The sequence below is a fragment of the Colias croceus genome, chromosome Z (genome assembly GCF_905220415.1).
Source record: "Colias croceus chromosome Z, ilColCroc2.1".
NCBI lineage: Eukaryota > Metazoa > Arthropoda > Insecta > Lepidoptera > Pieridae > Colias > Colias croceus.
In genome coordinates, this window is record NC_059568.1 from 1,893,011 (window position 1) to 1,918,595 (window position 25,585).

Consider the following 25,585-nt stretch of genomic DNA (forward strand, 5'->3'; position numbering starts at 1 on the left):
AGAACATACACTACATATATTAGTCCACTGAAAAGTTACATTTGGGGTCACGTTTTATAGAGGACGCAATTTTATTTTTTTGGTGTGTAGGGGGAGTCAGTGTGAAGCTATCACCAAGTTAGTGGGGTCGCCACCCTTGTCCCACGGCGGCCATCTTGAAAAGAGCGGTTGGTATGGTTTTTACGATATATCTCTATTGAAAAATGGTATCATCGCAGTCCGCAGACGGCTGAGTACACTCATTGTTATTGGTGCACATATGTACGTAATAAGTAAACGCACTTTCTATATAAATTTCCGCAGCTGCAGGAACTTCTACGTCCATCTTTGAAGCGCCAATGCAGAATGATCAGTAAGCCAGCACATGAATCTTGGTTATTCATCATTTTTGCCCAACACGTTGGCCCAACACCTTGGCCCCATGTGTACTGCCGGCTATAGATCACTACAAAGTCGCTTTCTCTGTCCATATGTCCCTCTGTATGCTTAAATCTTTAAAACTACGCAACGGATTTCGATGCGGTTTTTTTTAAATAAATAAAGTGATTCAAGAGGAAGGTTTTAGTATATAATTTATTTAGGTTTTAGACAAAGCGGGTGAAGCTGCGGCCTGCGGGCGGTTAAAGCTTAGTTAACTATAAATCTATAAAGGTAAAAGGTAAAGGTAAACCGCACTAAGCGAAAATAGGCGACGCATCACGGCGCGACATGTTTAATTGCCGATTGGTCAAATTTCCCCGTGACGTGGGCGCGCAGAGTCGGTATCGCGTATACCTCATCGATTATAGGTACCTCTTATAGTTTCATAATCTAAAGAATATCGATTATAAGTACCTCATATAGTTTCTGGTTTCATAATCTAAAGAATATAATTAAGCTGTGTCGCGTCGCTACGCTGCAGCTGCCGTGTAGTTACGCTTAGTGAAGTCGGACCTTTATATTATGTATAATGACACATGCCGTATCTCTATGGCCGCATCTCACCCAAAAATATGTCAAAACTAGCGGTCCGCCCCGGCTTCGCCCGCGGTACATATTTCGCAATAAAAGTAGCCTATGTTCTTTTTGAGGGTCTAAAGATTGTGTCAAATTTCATCAAATTCGGTTGAGAGGTTTAAGCGAGAAAGCGTAACAGACAGACAGATATAAGTAGGGATAAAAGTGGCAACGGCACAAACTAATTAAAATATTAGTGGGTTGGGAATTTAGAATTGAAAAATTACTGGATATTCTTTTTATCAAGAAAGGATTGTAAACTATAGATATCGTGTGACCAATATGAGCCGAAAATCGACGAAAAATATTACAAAAATGCACCATAAAAATTATGGTTGTTTAAAAATATTTTTCACTTTCTTCAATCTTTTTTTTACTTTCAATGTTATTTTACAGTATACTTGACGTGTATAACTGAGTTTTCCTTTTCAGGAAAATCCGCTTTATGTTATTTTTTGTGTCAGTATCACTACATTGTATTTAGTTTAAATAGGTTTAGGGTTTGGCGAACAATTAATGTTTTAAGGTTAATGTGTTAATGAAAAAAACTATTTAAAAGAAATATTTAATTGCTTGTATTCTTAGCAGTTTTAGTGAATTTATTTGTTTTGTTTTTGATAATCATATAAAAATAGCTGTAATGAGAAGTTATGTCTGTAAGTTAAATAAAGTTTTCTGTATTTTGATAATATATTTAACATGTGCCCAAATGACTTAACTGTGAAAATTAAAAAATAATATTAAAATAATTTTATCTGATCCCATTGAGCCCCAAGCGGCCCGATCGGTCCCAGACTCCCAGACACAATGTTATGTTACACAAAGGGAACACATAAAAATCACGTCCAAGATAAATGTCAAATACTTAATGTTGTTACGTGTTTTGATTTATTTCACGTCATAAAAAATTGTTATTATCCATCACATTCACAGGTACATTATTGTATGAATGTATACTTCCAATATTATAGGATAAGGGAGTCGGGAACGAACCTCGGTTCTCACCTTCACCGTTCACACCCATTGCCTGTTCCAATTTGGCAGAACAGTTTAATGGTATGAAACATCGGATGTTGATGATAACTGTACGGTTGGCGACACGCACCTCCCTGCAGCGTTCCCACCATACCTCGGCTGCTGTTACTCCGCGGAGGACTGTACGCAATCTCCCACCACGCAAGCGCAAAGATGCGCGCGCATATATATTCAAACGCACACCGTACACACATCAGTCAATCTGTGAATCCCGCGTGAGGCGGTTGATTTGTGTTAAACACGTTCGTACGTTTCGCGCGTGACTTCGTTGGACTTATCAAGGTAAATAAGACATTATTATTTAGAATAGCGTGTAAGCGGGATCGGAATGGAAATATCCCAGCTCGGGTGATCCGTACATGCGAGAGGTTGGTTGCATTGCGAATTGCATCATTCCCGATCGAAATACACGTTTAAATGCTCCCGCGTTAACTTTATGTGCAATGCGAACTTTTTTGAACTGTCCCATAGGAAAAATCAAAACACAGGACGGTCAAACTCCGATTGAAGATGCAGTAAAAAATTCCGATGGTATAAAACTCCTCTGTGTATTCGTTTAAAATATTTATTTTGAAGTTTCGACATAGTTGCGGAGAAAACGGACTGGTTTCCCTCGTTATCACTACTTGTTGAACTTGAACTGCTTTATTCTTTTATATTTTAAATGGATGTAAGTGTTGGAAAGGTTTTGTGGGAATTTAAATGAAGGGAGCATTCCGTACTCACTTAATTATTATTTTAGGTCACCGGACCGTCGATTTCACCCTCTGGAGTCGAGCGATCTTAATATTAAAGTCACAGTACATACTTTGTACACACCGCAATTTAATACAAACATATTATATAATGTAACATTTAACTAAACATGCTGGTGTTAACTTGCATATAAAACTAAACAAAAAAAAATATATTTTACATTTCAAGAGAATAAATATTTAAGTAATTTATAATAATATGCTTAGGAACATGGATATTATCTTGTTTAGATTACGTTTAAACTAAAATAAAAATAAAATATTACATAAACAAACTTACAAAATATTATAATCATAAAATCATGTATTAGTTGATCCCTCTTTTTATATTTTCTAAAACCGGGTTATTTCTTGTTATATGTTTAAGGAAAAAAAGGAAAAATGTAATTTAAAATACTTATTTATTATAGAACATGGACACAGCGTTGGGTTTGATTAAAAATTGAGTTGTAAATTCAAATATTAAATTATAAAAGTTTTAAATAACACAAACATGTTGAAAGTTTAATTGACAAAGAGGAAACCAAACATTAAACAATGTTTACAAAAAGTAAACTCAAAACAATATTGACAAAAAACTTCGAAAATCAAACAAACAATCTATTAATTAAATCTATTTTAAAATTTAAACTGAATTTAAAGTTATAATAAATTTTAACTAAAATCACAATATCTATACATATAATAAATCTGTAGAAGGGTCAATTCTGTACATTGAAAATATTGAAAAAATAAATAACAGGGGGTGTAACTGGATCAATACCAAACCCAAATATGTGATTAAATAAATTTTTGTCTGTCTGTCTGTCTGTCTTTCTGTCTGTCTGTCTGTCTGTCTGTCTGTCTGTCTGTATGTGAAGGCATCACGTAAAAACTAACGGTTCGATTTCGATGAAACTGGGTATAATTATACCTTATTACCCTGGGCATAAAATAGGATACTTTTTATCCCGGAAAAATACGTAGAAAAAAATAAATCTTAATTTTTCTTAATTTTTCCGCGCGGACGGAGTCGCGGGCGTAAGCTAGTTTATAAATATACAAATAATGTCCTTTAAAAAATTAATTAATTTTATTTAAACTAACATTATAGCAAGTTCAAGACTTTGAAATAACAATTTATATCGTAAAATATATCTATCGAAAAATAATTCCAATTGATATAAAAATAATAACGTGTCAAAAAATTACAAGTATTAAATAATGCTTATTACCTATTTATTATCATAACAACAACGCACGAAAGAGATCTAATGATTATCTTTAAATATAATAATCTACCTAGATATCAATAATATGAATCGACAAGTTGCTAACTCGAGAAAGTATCGACCAGTTCGGGTAAATTTTGAGATTTTGTTAAGTTACAATAAAGGTCTTTAGGGAGATAAAAAACGTAAAAGGGGAAAAGGGCAGAACAACTTCCGCCTTATTATGGTGAAAGATCGATATTAAATTCAACTTTATAGTCTGTATTTCATTTTAAAAATAATTAGGAGTGGCTTATATAATATAGACTAGGTACATGAATTAACAGAACTTCAAAAATCACGGATATGTATTTGTAAATCTTATTATTGCCATTTTATAAATATTAAAAAAAAATATCCTTACAGGCTCGATGCTTGTTTGACGAGTTATCTAAAATATATAGTTACTAATTACGTAAACTTAAAAAAAAGTCTTTAAAATGTCAATTCTTTAAAATTAACAAAGCGCAAAATTTTCTAGTCCACGCAACCGAATCTGCAGTTGGAAAGCTAGTTCTAAAAATAATAATATAGAAGTAAAAATAAACTTGAGATATAAAAGATATGATAAGGATTATATTGTTATTACTTATCAGACACGAGCCAAACGAATGATGTCCAATATTTCGACGATAAAACATAATTGAAATATTGAGATTACGACATTAAAACAATCAGTAGATTATTAAAATTATATTTTGTTCTATTAACTATTCTAACTTTAGACTAATTATTACACGTGTTTAATTTTTTATTAAGATTTTGATCTAAGATTAATTATAATATTCTAAGATTACTTTCATATGAAATTCGCTGTACCTACCCCGCGGTTTTACCCGCATTGCTCCGCTCCCATTAGTCAGCGTGATGATAATAATATATTATATAATATTGTATAGCAGATATGCTCTAAGGCCTATAGCGTTCCTCGATAAATGATATCTTACAGTGAAATAATTTTTCAAATCGGGCCCGTTGCATTTGAGATTAAGGCGTTCAAGAAATAAAAAAACTCTTTAAACACATATTAGTAAAGTGAGCGTAAATTCTAATACGCTTTTGATCTTGTATTTATTTAATATCTACATATATATAAGGTATTTAGGTAATTGTAGTAATAATTTGGTTTCGGTACATTCCCGAGCGCATATCTCATAACATACCTACTGTTCTAAATTGTTGTTTAATAATAAACAAAACAATGCAATAAAGTGGCTAGGTATTAATTTAATCTTACAAAGATTAAATTTATTTATACACATTGAGAAGGTTATTTTTAAATATAAATATCTTGAATGAATTTAATTAGATAGGTATCTACTAAAACAACCCTTTCTCTCTGTTAAATTCGTAACAAATACAATATATTCATGCAAGTAATCTTGGTATGCATCTAAACATGTTTATCATATACTCAGTATATGTATTAAGAAATAATCTCCATATAAAGGATTTATTTGATCTCTAATTCACTTCTCGTAACGTTGCGATCAAATCGTGTGATATATATCACACTAGCTGCTCTGCGCGGTCTCACCCCCGCGGCTCCACTCCTGCTACCCGTAGCGTGATGAAATATAGTCTACAACCTTCCTCGATAAATGGGCTATCTAACACCGATATAATTTTTCAAATCGGACCAGCAGTTCCCGAGATTAGTGCGTTCAAACAACCAAACAAACTCTTCAGCTTTATAATATTAGTATAGATGATTTGTCTGTTTATCTGACGAAATGTAGTACAAGATCCTACCGCAAGATTATTGCGTTCATATTTTTTTTGATGAAAAAATATATGTATGTATATCGAATAGGTTGCACGTCAAAATTTCGCCGTAAGCGAGTTGTACAGTTTGGGACGCTAAGGGTTCCGTACACAGTATATTACAATATTTTTTCCGTACATGGTGAACTAAAAGTAATTTCATAAAATGGTAACAATACTCAGACAATTACAATTGAATTGCAAGTACAATTCAATCCATGATGAGACACACTAGATTTAATGATGATAATACATTTTATTTATCACTAGCTTTCCACCCGCAGCTTCGCCCGCGCAGTCAAAGAAAAACCCGCATAGTTCCCGTTCCCGTGGGATTGCCGTGATAAAACCTATCCTATTTCCCGGGGTAAAAAGTAGCCTATGTCCTTTCTCGGGTATCAAAATATCTCTATACCAAATTTCATGCAAATGGCGTGATTGAGTAACAGACAGACAGAGTTACTTTCGCATTTATAATATTAAGTATGGATTTATTTGCATCCTATAATCATTTACAAAGCTCATTTATAAAAATAAAAAAATATAAATAATATAATAAAATAATCACACAAATCATAAATTCTAAATAAAAAGATATATTGATTTATCCTTTTTGATATACATCGTATTGCATTGTGCATTATAAACTCATATCTCAGGCTATCTCAATAGGCTCAAGTATTGTACGATATGCATTTATCTTGATCATCCATACAGCATACAGCTGTATTGACAGCTATTTGCTTTGCCTTATCACTAAGGATTTCAGGTAATTCGTCATGACTTCTCTTCAAGTAGCCTCTTGAGATATGCGATACAATTTATTCAATATTATATGCCTGTAATCAGAAAAAAATTTGTAAACACACACAAACACAAAACCGTCACATGACTGCAGATTTATTATCAATATAAGTAATATTATTATATCAAACAAAGCGCTTTTCCTATCGCCTTATCATCTAAATACTTTTAATGACTACTGCATTGAAACTTATTTGGATCGCAAGGACGTTCTTATTTACAAACATAATGTCACAGTATAACAATTGTTGATAATGTCGTGAATGACGATAATAATACCAATTATCTCAATTGTAATTATTGTCTTTTTTTACATGTTTTTATAAAGATTAATTACTTTTTTCTTGGTATAGATCACAGGTATAGATAGTAGAAAGAAAATTAGTGCCATAGGTGTAATTATAATATTAAGTATTACTCTTTATTTTTTAAATAAGCAATGGAAACTATAGGGGCTAGCAACCTTGGGAAACCATTTTTGATTTTAATGTCTGATGTTATTTAAAAAAAAATATTTTTATGCTAAATTAAATCTAAAAACGAACAAGTATTTAATCAATACCTCAGAATATTGAGCTAATTATGGTTCAGTTGATCTGAGATCTCCCAAGGAAAAACTATAAAAACACAAAAAATTAACCGGCGCACATCATATGGAACAGTGAACTAGGTAATACAGAAAATACGTATTTAATATATTCTTTTTATCCATTGTCCGTTAACCTTCAGGTTAAATTAATCAAAATTTAAACTGAACACGATTATATTCGAGTAAGTACTAAGTACACAAGCATAATATATCTACCTAATATAATTTTTAACAAACACGTGTTCAATGTATTCAATTCACATCACAAAAACCGGTTCACCTTACATCTATCAATACTATATTTATATATAGATATTATATATCAATTTATTGTATAATTAAGACGAGAAGCATACACACTGAAATCAACATCTTAATAAAAACCATTATTGCAAAAAATTATAAAATCAATTTGTAAATAATGTATAATAAATTAATACTTCAATTACAACAGTAGAAAAAAACAGTTCCATAAGTACCGTACAGTAAGTTGCCTATTTAGGTACCACTCTATCCTGAATAAATTAGATATAACAAAAAAATTCAGTGATCAAGGGGTTGATTCTAGTACGGAACCAGTACATGACATGGAAAGCTTGGCTTGGTCCGTCACGCGGCACGCGGCTGCCGATCACTCGCCTATCACGTGACACTCCACTGAGGATCAAAATAAAAACTCAGCTGGCAGGACGTAGGTACATGAATCAGCGGTCGTGCACCTTCGAACTAAATATATTTACAGTCAGTTACACGTCTTTATAAGCCTGAACTTTTTATTGCTGCAAAAAGTGCCCGGAAAATTCATATACAGATAACATAGGTACGTTTGTGTTGCTAAAGTAAACTTGGTATATTATCGTAGTATGATTTTCATGGGTTTTAATTATTTTCTTCCAAGTATTATTTACAGGTCAGCAATTCGTATAAAGATACGTGTCATTAAAGTGCACGTAAAATTCGTTGGCCGATTTCCATAATATTATAATGAATAATTTAACGATACACTATTTCAAATCGCTGTCGAACAAAATATAATAAATGTAATAATAAAATTAACAAATAAATTATTCAAAACAAACGGAGCTCTATAAATTGGTTTGTCTATTGCATAGTTAATAAAAGGTAAAGTATAAACAAACACGGTCATTAATAACATTGGTACAAACTAATTAGTAAATAAATAAATAAATATTTGTCAATAGTTAATTGACAATCAAAATTCTTAACAGAAGCACAGAATACATAATAGTAGCTAAACGCTACAGAACGGACACTCTCCGCCTCCCGCCAAAATTAAACACTTACCTCACCCCGCACGATCAGACATAAAAATATGGTCCATATTTTTCTACAGGGACGATACGCAACGAAGATTGACAACATTAATCAAATTGACTTAAAGTAATTTTATTATTTTGGATTTGTGATTATCGTTTTTCGTAGAAAATGGTAAGATATTGTGCTGTTTACGGATGTATTTCATCAGAAAAACGCGAATTTTTTTTTACGCTAGTCAAAAATGTGCCAACCATAAAGCGTTAACACACACATTTGCAGTATCTACAGTGTGACTGTCAAAACGATAATTTTGTATGGAGTGTCCGGGGTGTGACAGAAGCTAACCACATCATCACTTCACTACATAGTATAAAACAAAGTCGCTTTCTCTGTCCCTATGTCCCTTTGTATGCTTAAATCTTTAAAACTACGCAACGGATTTTGATGCGGTTTTTTTTAATAGATAGAGTGATTCAAGAGGAAGGTCAATGTATGTATGTATATATAATTTATTAGGTTTTAGACAAAGCGGGCGAAGCCGCGGGCGGTAAGCTAGTTATAGGTGACTCTAGATATATTTTTATCGCAGTCTGAATAATGTTAAAAAATGTCTGATTATAAAATGAACATAGTATGAAAAAATACATCATTGTTGAAATTGATAATGCGAAAATATTATAAAATATTAATTTACGAATATGTATTATGTACTAAGCGTAATAAGCGAGTTTCACCGATTAATTAGTAAATAAACAGATTATAAGTAAATGATTAATTGAATACTATGTACATATTATTTAGCCAACTAATTAGTGCATAAACGTTTCGATGTAGATTACTTATTCTTTATATTTCTTTAGTTATATATTCGTTAATTGTACAATTATTTTAAAAGATGGCTTAAAACTGTTTTCGGTGGAATTTTGTAAAGATATTTTTTTAATTTCATGGCTGTATGTGTCTTTGTTTTAAAATTGCGTAAAAATATTTTATTAAAAACCAAACGACTGTGAAATATTAAAAAAGTTAGTACAAAATATATATATTATAGCGACCATTAACATTTTATGAAATAAATTTTGAATGTTTGACTACGTAATAACATTATACTGGTGAAAGTAAATCATTTAAGCAACTGGAACCATATTACCTTAATTGATTTACTTCCTCTTGCATCCTGCACGCCTAGTATATTATAATGATGTTAGAGGTTTCACCTAATTAGTATAACACTGAAACGTGTGTGTATTGAGTGATATTTTTTTTATCCAAATCACGTTTTTTTGTATTTTTAAATCCACTAACAAGTTGCATAATCGTCAAAATTCTATTAATATTTATCTTTTACAGGCGTAACTATTGTATATTTGTATATGAGCCGTATCCACAACAAAGACTGATAATATGTATTTTCATAAAACGATTATTCACCGTCCATTCGAAAATGACTAATAACATTTATTACAAACAAAGCAACTCGGTTCGGCAATTTCTTTGTGATGTAAGCTTGCTTCATTATGTCAAGGTAGTCGTATACGCTCAGACGCTCAGTATAAAACAATAATTTCAAATTTGTAGGTATACGATTTTATGCCATCATAACTAATATTATATATCCGAAAGTATCTCTGTCTGTCTGTCTCTTGTTCACGCTTCAAACTCTGAATCGATGCAATTTGGTAGCTTGAGACCTGCGAAAGGTAATAGGATAGGTTTTAACCGGGAATCTCAGGGGAACGGGAACTGCGAGTTTTTCTTTGACTACGCAGGCGAAGCTGAGGGCGGGAAGCTAGTAAATAATAACTTATAGACTACTTTACGTTTACTTTTATTCATTTCAAGGCGTTCATAATATTCAAGTTTACTTAAACTCGGCTAGTTTATTTAAATTCTCAGTAAAAGCACTTTATAAAATTGTCGCAACCGCTCGATGAAAGAATCTCGCTTAACAACTTTTTAATCAATTTTCATGCCGTCCTATTTCCATACTATACATATACCTCTTTGTTTAATTAAAATAAAACGGTGATAGTGTTACTTTACTTTCTATTCACAACATTTCAGATTTGTAACTACAAATAGAATTTATTATATTGTCTATTTCTCAGTCTCGATAATTGTTCATAATTTAAATATTACAAACCAAGTCGCCATCGCAATAAATTGTACTTATCATTTCGCGTACACCAACAAGTTCACACTAAAACCGAACTAGGCTATCAGTTATTGTCCTGTAGTGTTTGTTTGTAAACAAAGGCAGCTGTTTTGTCGGCCACCGCCCGCCTGTGTCGGCCATGTCGGCCATGTCGGCAATTTCATTAACCTCGAAAAAATTCTTAGTCATCATGCGGAGGATGACTGGCCGGTCGTTGGTCCACTGTTCTTTTAGATTTTAATTATATTTCTTTGTTATTATATTAATCTACATGATAACAATAACATTATTTCGTTGTATCGTTTTCATTAATATGTTTTTTTTAAGTTTTCGTGCGAATTTAAGCGATAAGTCTTTTGTTTAAAACAATTAAAGGATTATTTATCATTAATAAATGCGCACCATGACTCAATTACAACTTATAATTACAAGGGTATTAGCAATTATTATCAAACGTCAATAACTTGTATTATCTTAACGTTCCTGACCTAATTCTGACGCAAACTACGATAAAAAGCCGTTAATTTTTTTTTATCGAATCGTACATAATATAATTTACACGCCGAATACTTTGATTTTTGTTTTCGTTTATTCTTATCAAATCTTATTGTTATTAATAGCAAGAAGGTAACGAAATTTCGTTCATTTTTACGTCACATAACATTGTTTAATAATATAGATACCTATCAATCTATGCTTAATAATATAAAGCTGAAGAGTTTGTTTGTTGGAACCACTGGTCCGATTTGAAAAAGTCTTTCGGTGTTAGATACCTAGCTCATTTATCGAGGAAAGCTATAGATTTTATTATCATTGTGCTTAGACCAACAGGAGCGAAGCAATGCGGGTGAAACCGCGGAGTACAACCTGTACAGTGTACAGTGTACAGGCTGTACACTGTACAGTGTACAGCTAGTATTCTAATAAGTACAGTGTAGTTAGGTTAGGTTATTATATTACATAATGACAAATGTACAAATGAAGTACAAATGTACTTCTAGTTAATTATTATTTCCGACGACAATTACTTTAATTTTTTATACTCTAAAGTCTAAACTTACGTTTTGTTATACGCGAGCATTTAGCAATTGTTTTTTAGTAAGTAGACTGTAACTTGTATATTTATTTGAATATCTCTTAATAATTTATATTCGACACGCATACATTTTGTACCGTGTGTAAACAGTATTGTTTATAGGGACTTAAAATAAATTTTATTGTTTAAAAAGGGTCATATTTGTGTCATTGCAAAACCCACCTAAAGACACTTTAATAAAAACCACATTTCCACAGATGCTATATTAAACCTTAAAAGATTTGAGAAAGGTTATTTCAAGTGTAGATGCGACATCGGTTGCAACACTTCTTGTTGGACCACTTATACATAATATGAAGATATCAGCTGTTTAACCGCATTGCTAGTTTGCTAGCATAGTAAAAGGTTTAATATGTTGCTAACATAGCTGTATTGTAGGTCCAGGACAAATATAATTGAAAAGTTTCAACTTTCTATAAGCCATAGGATATCGGAACGACTTGTTGTGTTCGCGTGCTAATAACAGTCCTATCCTGTCGTTAATATTCTTAATAAACAGTAACAGTCATCATCATCAGCCAATTATGTTCCTACTGCTGGGACACGATTTCAATTTGGGGTTTAGAACACGGGCCTTGCGGCTTGCGCGCTACATAATATGGCCTCACCAGTCTTCAGGATGCGAGAAACGTATTGGCCAGATTTCCGAAAATTGTGCTGTATCAGAAAGTCGGCGCGCAAGAAAAGTACAACTGCAACAATTCACGAAATATTTAAACTCTCGAATAGATGTTTAGTAAGAATAATAAACCAAACGTTGAGAACCTCACTAATCTGAAGCTGAAGTGTGACATTTCTATTCAATGAAGCGTGTAAAAAGGCCAATTAACACGAATACACAGTGTACGTACTAATAGCATTATTATTTTTTTTAATTCTTTGTGATTACATCCGCGTTTAAGCCGTGTTATCAACGCAGTTCGCAGCCACATGTTCAGCACGGGTCCACGTCACGCCGTGGCACGATAACCCGGTGCACGACCAGCCATTGACGTAAAAGAAGATAATGCGAGTAAAGCTAATACCCCAATCGTAGGTCGATAACCTGCACGTCCGAGACAATATACGCGACCTTAGATAAATTAATTTTGATAACCGATTGAAACTTTGCGGAGTCATTGCCTGTATATACTCCAACCCGAGATGGATTGTTCCGTTTTTGTATATCATCCTCTTTATTTCGGGCCGATGTTCGTTCAGCTCTTTGTCGGAAAACACGCCGTGTTTTTGGATTTTTTTCATTTACATCAAGTCTTTGTTCTGATACACTGGCGTATAAACATAAGGTATTTACGTAAATTGAGTTCAATGTTTTCATTCACCGTTTCAGCAGTGCAGTGCTTTGAATAATGCACTCGTAGCTTACATGAATTTGTTATGTTTTCCAACTGAACAGCGAAGATATATTCTTATATTAATTACCTATATATTTCTCAGATCAATCAGACAAAGTAATTGATAAAAAAGTAGGTAAAACAATTAATGTACCTGTCCCTACAGAATAAAAACAAACCTTCTGCTGTTATACCTTAAATCAACAATACTATCCCAATAGGTAGGTGCCTGCACTAAAACCAACCTTTCAAATTAGGGTAATGGATAGCCATTAGCTTAATTTTATTTGGCCTTGCCTGAAACAAGATAGGATGAAGCACACGAAAACCATTATATTTTGGATGGCGTTGATCCTAATTTCCTTTTGATAACGTTTGATAGGTATGTAGCCATAATTATATTGATATCGAAGGATATAGAAAAAATAGGAAATTGTTTCTGACAATTTAGGCGACAAAACTAACTCTTTTATAATAATAATTTAAAATTTGTTTCATTATTAAACTCTTATACGAATTAATGTGGAATTAATTTATGTTGTTTATGGGCAATCGAAACTAGATAGATACCTTACCCAATATTTTATATTTCCCTAATAGTATATAATAAAAGTTAATTTCATAGAGGTTTCAAAATTATCCCTTTTGTAGCTTAGAAATTATAAATAAACATCCAAACCGACAATGTTTAAAAACGGTGAACTAAAATTTATTATAAATAACATAATAATAATTTTTGAATATTCATAACTGAGTGACAGCAGTAAACTCTAAAATAGAAACACAAAAAAAAATTTTTGGTGAATATAAACTCTCCTAATGAGGTCGCCAGAATGGTAATTACATTATTTAAATAGTTGATTGATCATGACATAGTACTTATTACCTAATCAAGGTGATTGATTTCTTATAACATGCTATGAGGTTTAAGAATGTCTTCCTAAAAACTTACACAAACAATGCAGTAAACAAAGTCTAGTTCACCTTGATATGAATCATGGAGTTTTAACTGATAAGCCCAGGTTGAAATACTATTTTTAATTACGGTAGTACTCGTAAGTCGTAACCACCGTTTTTAATTTATAGTGCCAATTAAATAGAGGTCGCAGTTCGTTTAGACTCGTACATTTATTCATCCGAGTTCAAAGGAAGCGTACTTCTTTCGAATCACTTTTAGTCGTCATTTTACAAATAAATTTTTATTCCCGGGCTTCCGGAAAAGGATTGAATAATTGGATTGTATTTGCTATCGGTACATGGTTATTTATGCATATTGTTGTGCAAGGAAATCGTACTATAGGGGGTCGTTTGCATGTCTATTCTAGTATAATTACTTCAATGTTGGGACAGTCCGTAGATCGTAGTCCATGAATATTCCAACAAATTGTACGGTTTGATATAGGCACTACTGGTTCTCACCACTCTATTGTTTGCATTCAACAATAAATCCAATTTTTCCTTTTGCGTATTAAGGAAGCTCTATACTTAAGCTTACAACCGTTTAAAACCAGTTCACGCGTGGATAGTTATAAAATCCTTGGCCGAGGCCGCGTTAAATGCAAATAAAGTAATTATAATGTGGCTAAGATCGTCAACGATGTGTGCTGAATACGGCGTATTATCTCATGATTACCTTGGCTTTCCAACTCTTGTTTAGATACTTTTATTAAATAAAGAATAGTGAAGTCAAAATTATTGGTAGCTAGGCTATGTTGGCACTTACTAAATTAAAATGTTTTTTTTTTTTAACATCGGAAAGCATAACATTCGAAAAATCTTTAAACTTTAAAATTATATTATCTTTAATACCTATGTATTTCTATTAGTTATCATGTGCAAATTTTAACCCATTAGTTATCTCTTTTAAGTTGGTTTTACATTCAAGGCAAGTATGGTGTCGTTGTTTATTAAATTCCACATGAATTATCTGTGAGATGAATAATTATGGAGTTGAAACATGAATAATTCAGTTACCGGCGTCGTACTAAAGTACTTTGATGACTATACTGTTTCAAATGTCAAATGTCAACGTGGTGTGAATGTATTTAAAATTTGTGATGCAAAATTCAGCAGGCTTTATGATGTGCTCCAGTTCTTCCTATTATAATTCAAAAATTTGCTCTAATTGATGCAATTTTGCAGATTTAGATAAGTCTCAAATTATTACCGCGCGACTTTTATGTATCACGCTAGTACAGAGCCTATTTAATCGGTTATTTTTCCGAAGTTAACTGTTGTTATAGTTTTATTCGGAAATTTTAAATGCGCGGTTTAACAACCGCGCTTAATCACAATTTAGTTTAATTCTTGGAGTGATCTTGATTCTTGATTTCAGAATACGCTCAGTCATACTCAATATCTAACTACAAATGTAGAAAATATAGGCATATATTATATTCATGATTATTTTCAATGAAATCCCTAGTATTAAGAACGCGACTAAAGTCAAATCACCAATCAACATTTAGTTGATACGTGTAATATTCAAGACCAAATATAAAAAATAAAATATATGTAAAACTTGATGATATTTTCGATTATCCTGTTTGATCAAAAACATAAAATATTGAAATTGACTCGATAGAAATAATTCACGAAGTTACCTCTAAATTTCACACTTTGACGTTTTTTACTTGACATGGTTATGCCTATTATGTTATTTTTTTCATAAACAATTATATTGAAACATTTGTGAGAACTTTGTTATACCACTTTTGTCTCATTACTTTTTGTTATGATTTAATCACGATAAAACACTTTTGGCGCTTACTATATTTTTAATTACGCAAGAAATCATCTTGCATCGCACGTTCTAGGAGCTTCAAACATAATTCTATTTCATACATCAGACGCTATCGCTCCGTTGAGACGAGTAGACCATGCTTAAATTGCTGTGCCGCGCGCCGATTTTTTAATAATATTGTTTCAATATTGTTTTTTTGAAAATGGTAAACAACAAAAGAACATTGAAACTTCAGAAACGAGAACTAAAAGAGATTCATATTTAAATGATATCTAACTAATTTTCGAAGATAAGTATAGTATTGTAATCATATTAATAAATACCTAATTATTATTTATAATAAATAATAATAATTATTATTTATTAATATGTATTAATAAAAAATACGACTTTCGATTCATTTCAGAAACTTTATGCAGGTGAGTTTAGATATTACATAAATATGTAATATCTAATCACACTCACACGAATTTATGCAAATGCATAAATTCGTTTCCGTGGGCTGAGTATTGACGCGACGATCTTAGGTATACAAACATATATATAGGTATATATTATATGGATACAAATATTTCATTCATAGTGTTACATCAATAAAATCAAGAAAGATTTATATGTACCTAGTATATTTTTTTATTAATTACTTATTACCATTACTACTATGATTACCTACTACCTATTTATAGATTCCTATGGTTGTTCCAGTAAATAACGTAAATAGGTTGTGAATAGTAGATATATATAATATAATATATTCACAATCTGTATTATAATAATCACTGGTGCAGTGAACTCCCATAAATAATTATAATCCATACTATAATATTATAAATGCGAAAGTAACTCTGTCTGTCTGTCTGTTACTCAATCACGCCTAAACTACTGAACCAATTTGCATGAAATTTGGTATGGAGATATTTTGATACCCGAGAAAGGACATAGGCTACTTTTTATTGCGAAATACATATGTACCACGGGCGAAGCCGGGGCGGACCTCTAGTAAATTATAAAGTTATACCTGCTCATTATTTGAAATCTATCGTTAAAATTAAATAAAATAAGTAACTTTACTCGTCTAATTATTTGTATATATAAAAATGAAACCCGTTTCGCGTTGTCACGGTATCACGTGTGAACGGCTGAACCGATTTCGATAATTCTTTTTTTATTGTATCTCTTGAAGGATGAAGGATGGTTCTCATGTAGAGAAAACGTAAATATGTACGGGCGAAGCCGGGGCGGACCGCTAGTTACAAATAAAATACATATATCATTCATAAGTAACACGCGAAACGGAGCGCTCTCGATTGCGCTCATATGAAACAACATTCAGTACAATGCCTACATACGAAATCCAATAAGAGAAATTTCGCGACAGTCCTGCGCGTGAATCAAAAGATGGAATATCCATTTTTGGAGCGCCGGTTTCAAGCGACGGTGATAGCAGCAATTGCGCGCGACGCGACGGCGACCTTGCCACTCCTATATTATAAACAAACACTATGAATAGGGTTGCCAACTTTTTTTACAAGAAATAAAGTACGTATATTCATTATTCAGGTCTCTCTCTCTCTCTTGTCGGTCCCTCATGTCTGAGGATCGTGGTCAGCATCAGGGTTGCATCTGGAGCGGATGATTTGCCTCCACCGGTCTCTGTCCATGGCGTCTCTTACGACCGTGTAAAAAAAAATATTAAACAGTATTTTAGCAAAACAAACAGTATTTATTGTAGTGTGTGCCCTCTGACTAAATAAAAAAAAATTGTGAGCGTCTAAATGTAACACATTATACTGTCTATATTATGTGTTTGCACTTTTATGCTGAAAACAGTCTTTTGTATAAATACTTTTTATTTGTTAAACAGTAAAAAGTATAATTTAGTGAAAAACAGTAGAATACTGTTTGGCAACCCTAAGTATGAATACACTCGCGAATGCAAATTCGGGGATTTTCTAATTTTGCTAAATTTTTGCGTTTGTAGTAGTGTATGGTCAGCAAATAAAAAAAAACAACATTTTATTTTTAGTTTTTATTATATATACGGGGTTACTTGTAAAACACCAGCAACCTCGCAGGACAAGATACCTTACATCATAAGTAACAACATTAATAATTGTTCTACGACTTTTGATATTTTGTTAGATTTTATTTTCATAAAAAAATAAATGTTCATTTCATTTTCCGTTTAAATATTATAAACTCTACGCGCATCACAAAAATTACGTAAACAAGAAGCGAACGGGAGGGGAAAGGGGGCGTCGCGTCGCGGTTGTCCTTTCGATGATGAGTAGAACATAGACTTACAAACGTTAGGAGAGTACAATAAAAGCTTAAAAAATCATTTAAAAATAATTTATTTCGTTATGCCAACAGCCAAAAGTCGTAGAACAAATGTTACTTATGATGTTAGCTATCTTGTCCTGCGAGGTTGCCGGTGTTTTACAAATAACCCTGTATATGGGATTTTAAATTAAACTATATGTGTTTCTCCTCTGAAAAAGATGAAACTTTATTTTAATATTTGCACATTTAACATACGTATAACTTTTAAATTAACAATTAACAATATAAAGTTACAACACTTACACACAAATTAAACACTTCAACAAATATTATAACAATAATAACAAATAATAACAACAATCAACAAATACAAAATTTAACAATTACGTAATAATTATAACTTTTGAATGAAATGTGTGCTTTATGTTCTAACGGTACCAAGCGACTCACGGACTGCACGTGGTACCTGCGGACAGCGTAAACTGGTTTATTCTGGTTTTGTGCGTGTTTCCACTTTCAACTATCAAGTGACGATTTATTTATTTGTTTTGTTTCGTAATTATTACGGTCAAATATTAATAACGAAACAAATTATTATGGACACGATATTTTATTGTTTCACGGTAGTCGTTTTGTCGTTTGCTCAAGAACGTGAAATTGAATGATAATTATTTTTTTTTTTATAAAGTCAAAACCATTTTCTTTCAAATAAAAACTTGTTTTTATTGAAAACAAAAATCAGAGTGTTGCTAGGAATAAGTATAAAATTAAATAGTAATGTAAGGATATCGAAACATTTTTGTATAGGCCTGAACGTTATAGTGGAAACGCGCTCTAAGATCTGAGTAATATACACACCACTAGATATGCAAATATTTCTCCAAGCTAATTTACCTTGTACTAATATTATACTAATATTGTACTAATATTGTAAATGTGAAAGTAACTCTCAATCACGCCTACTGAACCAATTTGCATAAAATTTGGTATAGAGATATTTTGATACCCGAGAAAGGACATAGGATAGGTTTTATCCCGGAAATCCCACGGGAACGGGAATTATACGGGTTTTTCTTTGACTGCGCGGGCGATGCCGCGGGCGGAAAGCTAGTATATAATAAATATAATATAAAGTATAAACACAACAATTTAACATTCATTCAAATCATACAAACAAACAGACAGAATTTTTTACGGATTCGTGCTCTATACTGTTTCCCTAATATCGTTTTTTTGAATATATGTAATACGTATGTATACGTATACACTTTTTTTACTGTTTTATTATATACGTATAGATTATCATCAATAGTTATAAATAAAAATTAAAAAATAATAATAAATTATCATATTACATAATTTCAAATTTGCCATGATTTCAACTTCACTGTATACTAACTACCGAAAATACGCGTTGAACGCGCGAAGAATATTGTGTTTAATTTAGCGTCCGATGAACTTTACGTAAGTACGGTGAGCCGTGTATGATGGAAGAATGATTGCGCGCGGCATGGCGCGCTAGGGCGGGGCCCATAACTTTAGAAATTCTCTGACTTTATGCCCACTCTTAAGCCCGAAGCTTTCCAATGCAGTTATAAATTCACACCTTCAATTATCGGCAAAGCCGAACATTTAATAATTAACTAGTGCTGCAGAACGCTTCATACAAGATTACGCGGCAATTTGTAACCATTCACCAATCACCATTAATTTTATATTATTTGCATTTGAACGAGTCAAGAAGCTTATATCCTAGATATAAGCTTCTTGGAACGAGTCTATTAGCAGTGATATTTTTAATCTGTGCTGGAAAATTTGTATGGATACTTTTTCTAAGTAGGTATTCATGTCCTGTAACTGATTCATAATTAACAACATTTTTCTTTTATATCACTTAAAATTCGATTCTACTAGGTACGTTTCAGTAATGTCATTGACGCACTAAAATTGGATGTGTCAAGGCTACAAACGTGTTTATTGATACCTAATGAGTTATCTGCTGATAACCCGTTCACAACAATATATCAAGGATCTACGAGTATAAATAGGTCAAGTTGAGAGATAAAGTACCCACTGTGAAACTGTGGCTAATTAAAACCCACACTTGATTATTTTATATTGCTTTTGTGTTACCGAAATAACTTTGTAGCGTGCGCGTGTATGTAGTTTTCATTGATTAAAATATTATCTACGTATAAAAGTTAATATAGATATTGTTTTTTAATCTGTGCTTTGTGTGTCTTGTGATCACTGAATGTAATTTGGTTGTTTGTCTAAAAAATTTGATTATTTTTAAATTCAAATATCTCAAGATATTCATACAACAACATTTGTTTAAATATGCGTAACTAGATGTTTGGTGGAGCGTTTGGATAATTCTAAATGCGTGCGGCTATTTGAGCAGTTAATAATATGTTACTATTGGCCTCATTCCATACTCGGCGCGGTTTATTCCGATAATCTCTATCGTTCCTTTTAGAATTATCATATCAACTGACGTATGGTATGGCTCTTTATTTATTTATTCTTTATTGTGCGTCTATAAATCAGTATGGAGACAAAAAAAATATAACAATTTGATATAATAATAACATGCACAATGCACAAACGTACGAAAAGGCGGCCTATTGCTCAAAAGCAATCTCTTCCAGCCAACACTAATTGGCAAGGAACTCTGAAGTCCGAATGTGCACGCGATCTTCGTACCTAAGTTAGAACAAAAACAAACGAATCTAGAACCGTCCTCATTTTGGAAATGGCAGATGAAATCGCTTAACATTTATGTTCTAATTAAGAAAGTACATAATTATTAATTACCGAATTGTACCTTACCTATGTCCTTAGGCGTAATGTTTACCGTTTTGTTAGAGAACAAGGACGATGAATGTAATAAGGTTATGTGGTTATAGTGTAATAAACGAGACCGCTCGCTTATCAGCTATACTAATTTGTCTACAGAACTGTCATTATATTTGAACGTGAACCAATTATTCGAAATATTCCATTCTTTGTTTACACACGATTCACGAATGTAGACAAAAATAATATTACGTAGAACAGTCACGCGTAGTATTTCGGTGGGCACTTTGCCAATCGATTTCTTCAACACGAGCTTCTATGTCAAGGACTTCCTCAAACTTTCCGTCATTGTCGAAAATCTTTAATCCATGTTTGTAGTGATTGGTAGAGACACCGAATATGGTACGGTTTTGTTCACCGAGTTGAACATAAAGTTTTTATATTGAATGTATTTTTAAACCAAATTTTCAATGATTGAAGTCATAAATTTTAGTTATTATCACCAAAAATATATTCTTCTTTTAACTATGTAGGTACGAGAGATATAATATTTTTGTCTTTCTAATTTGCGCTGTATTTTAATTTAATTTTATATTAATTCTTGATAATATTAACCGAAAATAGATGTTCGGTGTACTGACCACTGAACACACTAGGCAGAAATAATAGGTATCGCGGGCGGCGTTTAACCCAAATTTAAGGCAGCTCACTACTAGGTACCTATATCGCCCTACAATAGGTAAATTATACATATAATTATAAAATTATAGGTCAATAAAAACCGGTAAGGTATACAATATACATCATAGAATCGATTCAGATAGTCTGGTCGGTATTTCAAAATTCAGTTTATTACATGAATGTACGACGACTTAAAATTCAATTATTACGAAGTCGCCTTCAATCTTCACAATATAATATAGAAATTATAATAGAAACGATTGACATTCTAATTTATAAATCACGTTCTTTGGAATCTATAAAATTTTGGCACTAAATATATATTTAGAGATTTAATTTAACGTCTTCGTGCCAATTTATTCATCACTTCATGTTCGGTGTCAAGGATTCTATTTATTTACAAACAAATATATTATATATTTTAACACGTTGATATATCGTTCACTAGACAAAACGAAAAGGAAGATCACACGCAATTACATGAAATTATACCTCTAATCTCTATAGGTATCCATTATAATATATCTAGATATTTTATATTTTTTTAGTATAGCAATATTTTCAAACTTCATAACCCAATTTATAAGGCTAAAATTGCCACGTTTAAAATCTAGTCCTTTAGGGTTTACATGAAGCTCACACGGGATTGTTTGGATACTGGCTAACTTATTATTCTTTTCTTTTTTTATCTATGCCACTTTCCGTGCTAACGTGGTGCTAACTATTATTAACGTGACCACAGCCAACAAGTGCCGTAAAACATACTTTGTGTCAATGCCAAATCACAACATTGTGCTCGTTATTCACGGACATTATTAACATCTCGATTACCTGTGGGAGTGACATAATACAATAAAACACGAAATACTTTCTTAAACACACACATACAGAAGAAGAAAACAAAAAAGAAAAGAGAGAAACATATTAGGTAAACCATGTGAAATAGGCGGCCTTATGGCTTTTAAGCGATCTCTGCCAGGCAACCTTTGGATATAGAATTCATAATACATACCTATTACATACATAAATACATATTCGTAATCAATTAAAATTAAAGATATATTATGTTATGTGGAACGGTATGTAGGGATTGTTATAAATAACCGTCTATATCTATTTATACTAACAGGATATGAAAACGATAAAAACATTTTAATTGCAAACTAAAAACAAAGAAAATTCGTATGGAAAACCATCAAACTTTATCAATAAGTAAAATGTAGGTATTTTTACGTAAAATATTTAGACGTTATGGTTTTTTTAACGCAATCCATGCGGATTACGGATTGCGTTAAAATAGGATTAAATGCGAAAGTTACTCTGTCTGTCTGTCTGTCTGTTACTCAATCCTGAACCAATTTGAAATTTGGTATAGATATATATTTTGATACCCGAGAAAGGACATAGGATAGGCTTTATCCCGGAAATCCCACGGGAACGGGAACTATGCGGGTTTTTCTTTGACTGCGCGGGCGGTGCGGCGGGTGGAAAGCTCTTATTTAACTATGTATTTAATAAACAAAAAATTATTCTAACACTATCATGAACAGAAAAATAAATAGAAAAAGTATTTTAAATGCCGTTCGGATTCATGATACCATAATAATTACTAATTACATTTTTAATTAGCGTAGAACAAAGTCAGATTACATTACATAAATTAAAATGTTAATAAATATGAGTGTCTTATACCGAATAATTTTGCCCATTATGGCAATGTTATGTTTTATTCACGTTTTATTTATACAAATGTCAAGGCAACCCATACATTTGATTATATAATATAAGTTGTTTATTGTCTATATTTCGAAAATCATTTATTTATTTATAACATTGTTTTTATTTACCTGTTTCATAATTTATAGATTTTAATACATTGACTCAAGTAACACAAGTTTGTTTGTTTAAAAAAAATATAATGCATTAAAAGCGATTCTTAATTGTATATATTTTTTATTTATATATTTTTCTCTTTGTGTATAAATAGAAAGTAATGAAACATTATTAATTTTTATTTTTTATTGTTACAGGTCAATTTTAGTAAATAATAACAATGGCGGATGCTGCAAAAATAGAGCGTGAGTAATTTTTCATAATTATTAATTAATAGCTGCTCCGCGCGGTTTCACCCCCCTGGCTCCACTCCTGTTGCTCGTAGAGTGATGATATATAGCCTATACCTTCCTCGATAAATGGGCTATCTAAAACCGAAACAATTTTTCAAATCGGACCAGTAGTTCCCGAGATTAGCGCGTTCAAACAAACAAACTCTTCAGCTTTATAATATTAGTATAGATAATAGATAAAACAACCAAAAACTTCGTTCATATCTTCAAAATTTGAAAATAATTAAACCCAGATTGAGTCCATGTCATTTTGACATAATTTGGAAATTACTAATTTTCAATTGACATAATATTCGAACCGTCGCGTCGCCGTCGCGAAATTTTTGTGTAATAAAAATTGCAAGTAATTTAATAGATGTGCAAAATTATAGTAAAATACATTTTCTCGCACACCAACTACCTACTAAGATATGCGAGTGGAATTTCATACAACGTACCTGGGTCACTAACCTCTTACAAAATGATGTGTTTTGACATTTGGATGTCAAAAGTGATAGATCGCCGCAAAGGTAAATAGTGATATAGTCAATGAACATAGACAAGGAATATCTATTCTATCTATGTAATGTAAATGAATCGCCTCATGTGTTTCTAAGCGTAAAAATCGACTTTTTAACGTTTTTGGAATGTTCTTATGGAGATAAAACAAGAAAAAGGGGGAAATGGGGCAGAATAATCTTTGATGGGGCAGCTTGTTTAATAATATTTTAATGAATAACTGTTTTTTACACAAATCATATAATTAACATTTGAGATGATCTAATTAATTGAAACACATTATAATTAGCTTTAAATGTTGCAACATAATTTATTCTCATTTGACACAATGACATCGAGTTATCTCACACAGATAACCTCTATTAGAACGCAAATTGTTTTTTTTAAACACACAAAAGCGTTAGAAACTAGTATAACAGCTATCAAAATAATACATATTAAAAAACAAAAAGATATTTTTCCTTTTAGAGGTCGCATGCGGTCTTTTGAGATAAATTTTCTTTGTTCAGACCAGGATGTCCGACGAACTGTATGCCTTATTCTTATAAAAATGTACGAGACACAAGTATATTTTCATAAAGGAAATTGTGTATAAGTATGCTTGTTATATAATACATTTATTTTTTCCACTCTATAATATTTAAAAGAAAGTTTAGTTGCTTCATTTGTTTTAATCTACCAAGCTTATTATTTTATAAAACTTTCGTTAAGTTCAGTTATTTTTGGTTGATAAGATTTAACGTTCTATCTCTACCAATGTTTAAACCACGGTATCAGACATATATACCACCTTCGATAAAAAAAAAAACAAAAACAAACAAATAAGCTTTCATTATCCGTCCACAGATAACCCAAAAATCCTGTCGGGGCCAGTTCTAACGAATTCTCCCAACGCGGTACTCTCCAAGACCCTCCTCAGTCGGTACCAGGACCTGCCATTAGCGGCTGATAAGATCATCGCCACCTACATTTGGATCGATGGAACGGGAGAACACTTGAGGTGCAAGGATCGCACCATTAACATCATCCCGAAGCAGCCTAAAGGTATGTAGACAACAGTTTTAATTAAAAAGAATATTAATTGAAATACCTAGGCTCGGTATGATGTTTTTTTTTTGCAAAATGCAAACGGAGATAAATCCGAATCCGTCGAAACAAATATCCGTTCAAAAGCAGGATAGGATCCGACTAATTGAATTCTTCAAGTGAATTTACTTTGTTAGAATAAAGAAAAATGGAATCAAAGCCTTAACGCCCCGGTCATTCCATCAGCGGTTTGGTGGTTTGCGGATAAACGTGTCAATTAGTGGCGGTTGGCAAACTTCTCAGCTGTAGAGCGTTGGGCGATCGATCAATTATATTATAATATATTGTACTCTCTAGCACTGGCACATACTTT

The 25,585-nt window shown here is 32.1% G+C and overlaps 1 protein-coding gene across 1 annotated transcript in view; it reads left to right on the forward strand.

Annotated features, from left to right (window-relative positions):
• Positions 1-2,199: 2,199 nt before the first annotated feature.
• The window catches only part of LOC123705597 (glutamine synthetase 2 cytoplasmic-like), a 36,214-nt gene continuing 12,828 nt past the window's right edge, over positions 2,200-25,585 (forward strand). Inside the window, exons 1-3 of the mRNA XM_045654464.1 lie at positions 2,200-2,313; positions 23,593-23,640; positions 25,033-25,230. Of these exons, the coding sequence (XP_045510420.1) occupies positions 23,616-23,640; positions 25,033-25,230 (223 nt within the window). The 5' untranslated portion in view covers positions 2,200-2,313; positions 23,593-23,615. The remainder of the gene's footprint in view (positions 2,314-23,592; positions 23,641-25,032; positions 25,231-25,585) is intronic.